The following is an 8906-nucleotide window of genomic DNA, read 5'->3' on the forward strand; positions in this document are numbered from 1 at the left end:
TCTCTCCGAGTCGGACCCGGCTGCGCGAGACACCGCCAGTCCCCGCCAGGACGGGGCGCCAGCAGCGCGGGCCACCCCGGGGCCAGGGCCTCGTGGGGGTCGCTGTCAGGAGTGGAGGCCAGCGCCGGGACCCCCTCCAGGACAGGGCGCCGAGACCCCAGCGCAGCAGCACGTGGAGGAGGAGGGAGTGTCCTCGAAGCTCCACCTGGACGGGGAGCCCAAGACTGGCATTAGGCGCAGGAGAAAGGGCGCTGGGAAGCACTGGGTCCCTGAGCCGCGGGCCAGTGTCCTGAGGGGCATTCAGGACCCTTGGCAAGGCCCTTCAGTCCAGGTGGCCCCTGCAGATGTCATGAAAGGGGCCCCTTCAGTCCGGGCCGCCAAGACTCTGGAGAGCAGGCCTCCGGGGGAATCCTGTGGGGGCTACTGCCTGTCTGAGGACAGTGACATCAACATCACCAGTGAGGAAGAGGATCGCAAGGAGCAGCCTCTTCCGTGTCCCTGTGGCCCCAAAGAGAAGGAAAACGGTGGCCGTGTCCCCTGGGCTCTCCCAGAGAGCCAGGCTGCGCCACCAGAGGGCCTTTGCTGCTACATCTGTGGGTCAGCATTGTCCCTGGCCTCGCAGCACCAGATCCATGTGCAGAAGCAGGAGAAGCTGGCCCAGGCTCCCTTCTTTCCTTTCCTGTGGCTGCATAGCCCTCCCCCAGGGGCACAGCCTATCAGCGAGGGCGGAAGCACCCTGGTGTGCCCCTGCTGCTTCTCCTCCCTCATGCAACAGTGGCAAAGCTTTGAGCTGGCCAGCGTGCCAGTCCTGCAGCGGCTGTACGTGGTGCCCCTGAACAGCCACGCCCCCGGCATGGCCTCCAAGGGCAGGAGGCTCCAACGGGAAGAGGGCCCACCTGTGGGGACCCTGCCAGAGGCCTGTTACCTCTGTGGGGAGGACTGCACCCAGGATGCCCGGGCAGTGGCCTCCAGGATCCTCAATGGCAATGCCAGGGGCACCATGCATTTCCCTTTCCTCAGCCTCTTGCCCTGCCCCCCCAACGCCCGAGGCCCCAACAAGCGCTGTGAGGTCCGAAGCTGCCCCAAGTGCTTCAGCATCCTGGAGGATGTCTGGGCCCTGTACCGGGCCTGTCAGAATGAGGAGCTCATCACCTCCGTGCAGGGCTTCCTGGGCAGGTACCACCAGGCCTTCCCTGCCTCAGACCCTGCTCTCTCCGAGCCACTGGCGTCGGCCCAGGGCAGCTCGGCGTCCATCTGCTACATCTGCGGGGCTGAGCTGGGCCCCGGGAAGGAGTTCCAGCTCAACGTGAACCCCTCTAGCCACTTGGGCGAAAAGGAACCCTTCTTCCCCTTCCTCACTGTTTATCCACCTGCCCCGCGTGCCAGGCCTGCCGACTCCACCGGCCTGGTGGCTACATGTGTGCTCTGCTACCATGACCTGCTGGGCCAGTGGCTGCAGCATGAGGCCCGCAGCACCCACCACGCCGTCAGCGCCTGGTCTCGGCAGTACCAAGTGGACACATTTGTGTGCTTCTTCTGCCAGCAGGAGAGGAAGCGGTGTCTTGGGCTGAAGGCCGTGCGGGTGGCCCGGTTGCCCTTGTTTCTCTATACCCTGCGAGCGAGCCATAGCCTACTGGTGGACGACGGGCGGCAGCTGATCATCGGTGCCTGCGTGGACTGTGGGACCCTGGTATGTGCTGGCCAAGGGCTCAGTCGTCAGGGACCCATTGGCTGGAGCTCCCCCGTGGCAGCGGCAATAAAGGTAAGCAGTGGTTCTCATCTAAAATTCACACAGGGGAAGAAGAGATGTTTCCTATTCTTCTGCCAGGAGGAGTTTGCACTTATTCTGTGTGGTATGTTCCAGCAGGAGGTGCCCTCCCTGGGTCACCAGGCTGGCACTTGTTGGGTGTGTTGGCCTGGCTGGGCTCGGAGGCAGGTAGCAGGTCGGAGGAGTTGGGGGCCAGCAGTGGTCTTGTGGAAGAATAGGGTACTGCTGAGAACAGCAGGCATGGGCCTGAACTTGAGCATGTTTGCAGCAGAATCTATCAAACAGAGGAAGTTCGGGGCATGTCTGTCATCCGCCTGATAACATTGGTAATTAGTCCAGCCACGCAGGTCACAGAGAGGTCTCTGCACTTACCCGGTTTGAAAGAGATCAGAGGTGGAAGTTCCTCTCCACTCTAGTTCCCTGGCAGCTTAGCTTTTCCAGAGTTTTCCACCCAAGTTCACACTTTTCCTTTGAGACTCTAGTTGCTTAATAGCAGATAGAAACGGATTTCCACACTTGGGAGTTTGGGAGCCGGGGGGACAGTGGCCTGAACAGACTTCTCCCCGTGGTGGGAAGAGTCTTTCTTCTCTGCCAGTCAGCTGTGCAGGAGGAGACGGCGGCGGGAGGCCTGGCTCTCGCCCTGTTTATAAGGTGCCTTCACGCTGCCTGCCCTGAAGGAGCCATTTGGGGCTCAGTTCATTTCGGATCCGGCTTTGCGAAGGGCCGAAGCAGAGGCTTTCCCGGTGGGTCTGGGAAGTAGACCTCTGTGAGCTGTTGATCACCATGGGGCCATGAATCCTGATTTCCACCAAAAACAGACTGGCTTGTTTTAATCAGATGCCTGTAGCGGTAGCTGTTGGCGAGCGGCCGGCAGAGGGACGTGGGAATGGGGAAGGCTATCTTCAGCCTGTTCAGGAATGTTTGTCCCTTCTGTTTGGAAATTTCCTGGTCTTGCCTCCCATGTGTCCATGCATGTGTATGTGTGCAGCGGTGGCATCTATAAAGTGGACCCTGCCCCAAATCTGCTTGCCTTCCCTCACGTGGGTGGCCCCATGCCGCCATTCTCTGCCCAGGCAGGATTCCTTCTCCGCTGATGTCACTTCTGACTTTAGAGCTGCCTTTGGAGGCTTTGGTGCAATGGCCTCTCATTTTAAATAGACAAGCATATCACCTCTCATTTGTGGCAGGTGGCAAATCTGTGTGGTGCCTGCTGCTGGGAATCTGAAGAATTGCAGTTCCCGGAAGGGCCAGCACTGGGAGAAGAGCCTGGCTTTGGAGCAGGACAGACCTGGGTTCCAATCTTGTCCATTCTCCCCATAACGGAGTACCTGCAAGTCCGTTTTTTATCCTGGCCAAGCTCCTTTCCTTGGCTGAGGAGTGGAACTATATATCTCCCGCCTTGTAGGGACATGTGAGAATTAAATGAATTGCAGGATTTAAATGCTCCCAGAAAGTCAAGTGCTTGGCGTGTAGTGGGACCCTCATGTCTGCCCGATGACATGGTGGGGCAGTATTTTCTAGGATGCAGGTGGATCCTCCACAAGGCTTCCAAGTTTGTAGGCTGAGTGTGGATTTTAGGTTTGGCGACAGTGCGTCATGGGGTGATCAGAGTGCCGTCTGTGGGGCTTCTCAGACTGTGTTTTCTGCAGAACATCCGAATTGTGCTGAGTTTTCTCGTGTCGATTTGCTCACTCATCAGGATTGATGAGATGCCAACTGTGGACCTCAACCGATGGCTTGAGGGAACAAAAGAAGCTGCAGTTCCCAGTCCAGCTGGGGAGGTGGGACTCCAGGGTAGCCTGGTGTGGATGAACATGCAAGCTGGTGTCTGTCCAGAAGGGGTCAGCATGAGTTTGGAAAGGCTGAAGGTCAGACTAACTTTTGCACTATTTCTAAAGCAAGTTATTTCATGTGCTCGTCACCATGGCCCGAGGAAGCCTTACTATTCCCGTTTTACAGGTGAGTAAGTCAAGACTCGGAGAAGTCAGATGACCGTGGTGACTGTCACACAGCCAGTAGGTGGCTGGGGGGGGTGGTCTGAAACCCAGGTCTTTTGACACCTAAGTCCTATTCCATTGCTTGGAGTGGGGTAAAGCAGAGGAAAAGGCATAGAAGCAAGGAGGGGCCATGTAGCCTCCAGTAGGCAGGAGGGCCTATGGCGAGGACGAAGGAGAAACAGGTCGGAGTGACTAGAAGCCTTGAAATCAGGAAAAGGAGGTTGGGTTTAGGGGAGCAATAAAAAGTTCTTGAGAAAATCCTCGGAACTGGCCGGGAGGAGATCCACCCAGGGCCAGGCCGGTGGCAGCAATCTAGGTGGGTAGTGAGGTCATCAGCCCTGTGTGTGGTGGGGGCAGCAGAGCTGGTCTCAGGTTCCGTCAGACAGAGAAAAAAGCAGCATAGACACCACCTGTGTCTATGAGCACCTGGTCGAGGCTTCGTAGGTGACAGAAAATCCGCCTCTGCCTTTCCCCCCACCCCCGCCCTGCCGCCCCCATCCCTCCCATTCATTCAGCAAATATTTATGGAGCACCTACTCTGAGCCAGGCCCTGTTCCAGACACAGGGAATCTGGAAGGCACAGAGCCCTCAGTGTCAGGGGGAGGGGAACAAAGACTCAACAAAGAATACAGCTTCCTACAGCGCTGGAAACAAAGCAGGAGGAGGGTGGACACAGCGCCAGGCTGGGCACAGGGAGGACGAGCGCAGGGTCGCAGGAGCTGAAAGCAACACGAAGAGAAACCGTCAGGGCAAAGAAGTGGCCCCGCTCCCCGAGAAGGCGCAGAGGCCCCCACAGTCACTTCCCATGCCAGCTCTTGAGTCCTTGGTTCTCACGTACATACTCTGTCTCTCTTTAGCGTGTCCTTTGAGAACTCGGGTGCAAGTGGCAGATGGGTACAGAGAAACTTAGCTGGGACAGCATGCTCCAGAACCTCATTTATACTGCCTCCTATAACTGCCTGAATCGTTTCCTGTTAAGTGTTCATTCATTAGTGAATCAACTTTAAACGGTATGAAAGAAAATGTGGAAGGAAAGGAGAAATGGAAAAAAAAAAAAAAAGTGAGTGTCACCTGTGCTGTCTGTTTAGATTGTGTTTGTGGCTTTTCTCCCCACCTGGCCTCCTTGCCCCCTGGAGAGCACTCTGCTCTGTAGCTACTAGATCTCTCTGAGCTGGCTTTTGGATAAGGCCGGGTCACGGCTGGGCTGGGGAGGCTGCAGCTCACCCTTTCAGGGGCTCGGCACAGGTCCTTCAGACAGACCTGGCTTCAGTCTTCTTTTTGCTGGGAGCTGGCTGTGTGACCTTGGGTAAGACTCTTGCCCTCTCTGAGCCTCAGTTGCTGCACCTGGGCTGTGGAGATGATCATCCTCTGGACGGTTTGTGATGTCAGAGCAGCTGGCGTGCAGCAGGAGTATGGGATGCAACCATTCCCAAGGTACTGGTGACTCAGTGTTGGGCCTCTTCTTGTCTCCCCAAGCTCTGATGTCACAGCTCCTGGCCCCCACCGTTGTGCTGGGGGCGGAGAGTGGTTGCTCCTCTCTTCAGACTTGGGAGGCACAGCTGGCCAGTTTGCCGGAGACAGCACTGGGTACATAATGATGTTGATACCTGTATCGGATGCTTTCCATGTTCCAGGCTGTGCCACATGCTTCACCTGTATTCACACTTACTGAATCTTCACCACAACCCTGTTTAGGGAGGGGCCACTATCCCCATTTCACAGAGGAAATCCAGAGAGTTCAAGTAATTTGCCCAAGGTCACTCAGCTAGTAACAACAGGGCCAGCATTCTCTTTTTATTATTATTATTATTATTATTATTATTTTATGCCTACAGCACCTGGTCTTCCTAGGTGGTCTCTCATCCAAGTACTAACCAGGCCCGACCCTGCTTATCTTCTGAGATCAGACATCGGGCTTGTTCAGGGTGGCATGGCCGTAGACCATGGACTGTGGCTCCACTTGGGCACGAACCCAGGACCTTCTGTGTGTAAAGCAGACCTGCTAACCGCTATACTATGGAACCACGTCCAGGGGCCAGCATTCGACCCAGGAATCCGGTTCTGGAGTCTGTGCCCCAACCTCTACTCTGTTCTACCCTTCTGTCCCCTTTGGGGCTCCAGCTGTGAAGGAGGCAGTGTACTGGAGGTTAGTGGGTCACTATTTTCCATGCCTATGTCTGCCCCCACCCAAGAGCAGCTGAGAGGCAGGAGTTACCTGCATGCACCAGAGGTCTGAAGAAGCCCCCACTGGCAGGCTCTCTGTCTTTTTACCTCACCCTATAGACAAGTAGCGCCCTTTGTCTTTGCTCCCCTCAGCATTGCTCAGGTGTTCAGATTTCCACCGGGACCTCTTTCTCTTGCTGAGGGAGGCCTGCTCCAAGATTGGTTGGCTGCATGATCGATTTGCTTTCCTTGCAAGCCAGTTGGCGGGCAGGCCACCCTTCCCTCTTCCAGCTCTGTCCAGGGAGTGTTCTGGGTAATGGAGCGTGCAGCTGTTTACCTAACCGCACCCTGGCCCCTCACTGTGGGGACGCCTGGCCGAGCCCCGCAGAGCAGCCTCCGAGCCCAGAACAGGTGTTGCTGCCACGGCGCCTTTCTTTTCTCGGCTCTGACATCTGAGGCCTGCAGAGAGCGTCTGTCATCACTCGTCTGTCAGGCCCCGCACGCACATCTGTTTCCCGCGTTTCTTGGCTATCTGCGCCCACACGGCTCCCTGCTCTTCAGAGAGGGCCTGGCAGCCCCCGCTGTCTAGGCCCAGGCTTGTGGGGCACCTGGGCAAGGCAGCTGATCAGATAGGGGACCCTTCTGGGAAGTGCTGAAGGAGGCTGCCCTGTGGGGCTGACACTGGCACATTCTTCCTGGTAGCAGCTGGGAAATGACTGGGTTTTGGGCCTTTCTCAGGCTCCAGCCACCTCCTCCGAGGGCTGGTCTGTGCTTTGCTTGGTGGGTTGGGAGCCATCTGCTCAGAGGAGTAAACTTTCCAGACGCCTTGTCCTAAACCTGGAGGTGATTGGAGACAACTGGGAAAGAGGAAGTAGAGACAAAAGGTCTTCAAAACTCAGCCTTCCCTGGAAGCAGGGGAGGGAAGGGGCCGGGCTGGAGGGGTGGCTGTCTTTGAGGCCCAGAGTCAGCAAAGCTTTCTGGCCCCTTCTCTACTTAGATCTCCTTGGACCTCACCCTTGGGAGATTAACTTGGCTATGGGTGTTTTTGGAGGGTTTATAGGTTCTGGACAAGTTTGCCTTGTTTGCACATTTTCTCGTCAGGGGAAGAAAGAGCCCATGTCTGGAATTCAGGTCCATCTTCTGCCCTAGGTCCGTATTTCAGTGGGGACAGTAAAAAGGGATGGTACTTCTGCCCGCTGGGAAAAGCATTTCAGAGCTCGGCTTCCCACGCGGGAGCTCGTGGGGCAGTTGTGGCAAGAGCTTCTACTTACAGGGTGGCCTTCGCTCGGTTTCCCCACCTGTCAAAATGAAAGATCTGGTCTTCAGGGGTCACAGGTGGTTTGCATTACCCACGTGAAGCCTAAGGGACCAGTGGCACTGTGTTGAGAAGGATGCTAAGGTTGTGTCTGGACTTGCTGGGAAAATATCTAGTGATTTATTGGTGGTCCCTTCTATGGAGTTCAGGATGAAAATGAGTTCTTGGGGTCTAGGTTTTTAAATTTTATTTTTCCCCATATTTATTGAGATGTAACTGACACATAACATTGTATAAGTTTAAGGCGTACAGTGTGTTCAATATTTATATCTTACGAAACGATTACCACTGTGTGATTATCGTCGTATAGCTAATTACGATACTATTAGCTATAATCACCACGCTGTAACTTAGGTCCCCAAACTTGTTAATCTTATAACCGGAAGCTTGTATGCTATGACCAACATCTCCCCATTTCACGAGGTCTAGGTTTTAAATTCTATATATGATGCCGGGGCCCCAAACCACCATGATATTCTGTCCTGTGGAGGATGATAACATGTTAGGGTCAGAAAAACCACATGGATCATCATTTTTCAGACAGCACTGTACTAGGAGGACCAACAAGCCCACAAGCTAATGCGGCTTTTGCTGGTTTATTTTTTCAATAACAGCAGCTAATTATATGTATAAGCTTTGAAAGAAATTCTGGCGGTACTGTGCCAGGGACGCAGCTGCAGTTCTGCCTTCTATCTCTGCTCAAGTTTCTCCCCTCGTCTGGGGCTGCCCTGGAGAAACGTGAGCACACATTCTGCCCATTAGCTCCACAAACATTTGTGTGTGTGCCTACTGTGCACCAGGTGCTCCGTGAGCACCCGGCACTCCAAGAACTCCAAGGACATGCTGTAAATCAGTCAGCCTCTGCTCTCGGGTGCTGGCAGGGGACCCGGAGTGAAGGGACCTGGCTATAGCCATGCAACGTGTTGAGTTCTGTGCTGGGGCCTGCTAGGAGCCCACAGGAGGGTGGGAAACAGGTATGTTCAGGGAGGGCTTCCTGGAGGGGGTGACATCTTAGTTGAATTCTGAAGACTGAAAAGGTCCACATGAGAGTCACGTGCTCCTGGCCGAGGAGCATGTGCAAAGGGCTGGATGTGGAGAGTGTAATTGCCAAAAAACCTTAAATAGTCATGCTTGCAGTGGGGAGAAGGGCTGGGGCAGGAGGGCTTGCAGTGTTCAGAATCCCTAGATGTGCATTTGATTCAACTTGAATCAATCTGAATTTAAAAAATACCAAGACTGGACCCTACCCCAGCCTGTTAAATCAAAATCTGTCAGGGGTGGCTCTGGTGGCCCTGGTGACACTGATATTTTAAAGCTGCCAGAAGATTCCAGCACTGGGGTGAGAACTGCTGGTAGAGGAAGGCACAGCCCAAGAGTTTGGGACTTTTCATGGCTGTCACTAAAAGGATTCTGTTCGTGTGTTCAGTCTGTCTTTATCAAACCCCTACTTTGTCCCAGCCACTGTTCTGGGCATCCAGATCCAGCACTGAGCAAACCAGACGGGGTGCAGGGAGGGGCTGTGACAGGGGTCACGGAGTGGCTGGGAGAGGTGGGTGGGGTGAGGGCTACCCCGTGGGCAGTGAGGAGGATCCGGGCAGGGGCCTGAGGTGGGACCATGGGACCGTGGGGAAGCTGAAGAGTGCCAGAGGGTGGGGAGGGTTCA

The 8906-nt window shown here is 55.2% G+C and overlaps 1 protein-coding gene and 1 pseudogene across 4 annotated transcripts in view; one reads left to right on the forward strand and one right to left on the reverse strand.

The window, feature by feature from the left end:
- The first annotated feature begins 6 nt into the window (after nt 1-6).
- GSE1 (Gse1 coiled-coil protein) overlaps nt 7-8906 on the forward strand; it is a 416570-nt gene continuing 407670 nt past the window's right edge. For all 4 annotated transcript variants that reach the window (XM_015600369.2, XM_015600371.2, XM_015600370.2 and 1 more), the window contains exon 1: nt 7-1762. In XM_015600369.2, the coding sequence (XP_015455855.1) occupies nt 350-1762 (1413 nt within the window). In that variant the 5' untranslated portion in view covers nt 7-349. The remainder of the gene's footprint in view (nt 1763-8906) is intronic.
- On the reverse strand, nt 5592-5707 carry LOC112474933 (annotated as a pseudogene).

The sequence above is a fragment of the Pteropus alecto genome, unplaced genomic scaffold (assembly GCF_000325575.1).
Source record: "Pteropus alecto unplaced genomic scaffold, ASM32557v1 scaffold7, whole genome shotgun sequence".
In the NCBI taxonomy this organism is placed as follows: Eukaryota; Metazoa; Chordata; class Mammalia; order Chiroptera; family Pteropodidae; genus Pteropus; species Pteropus alecto.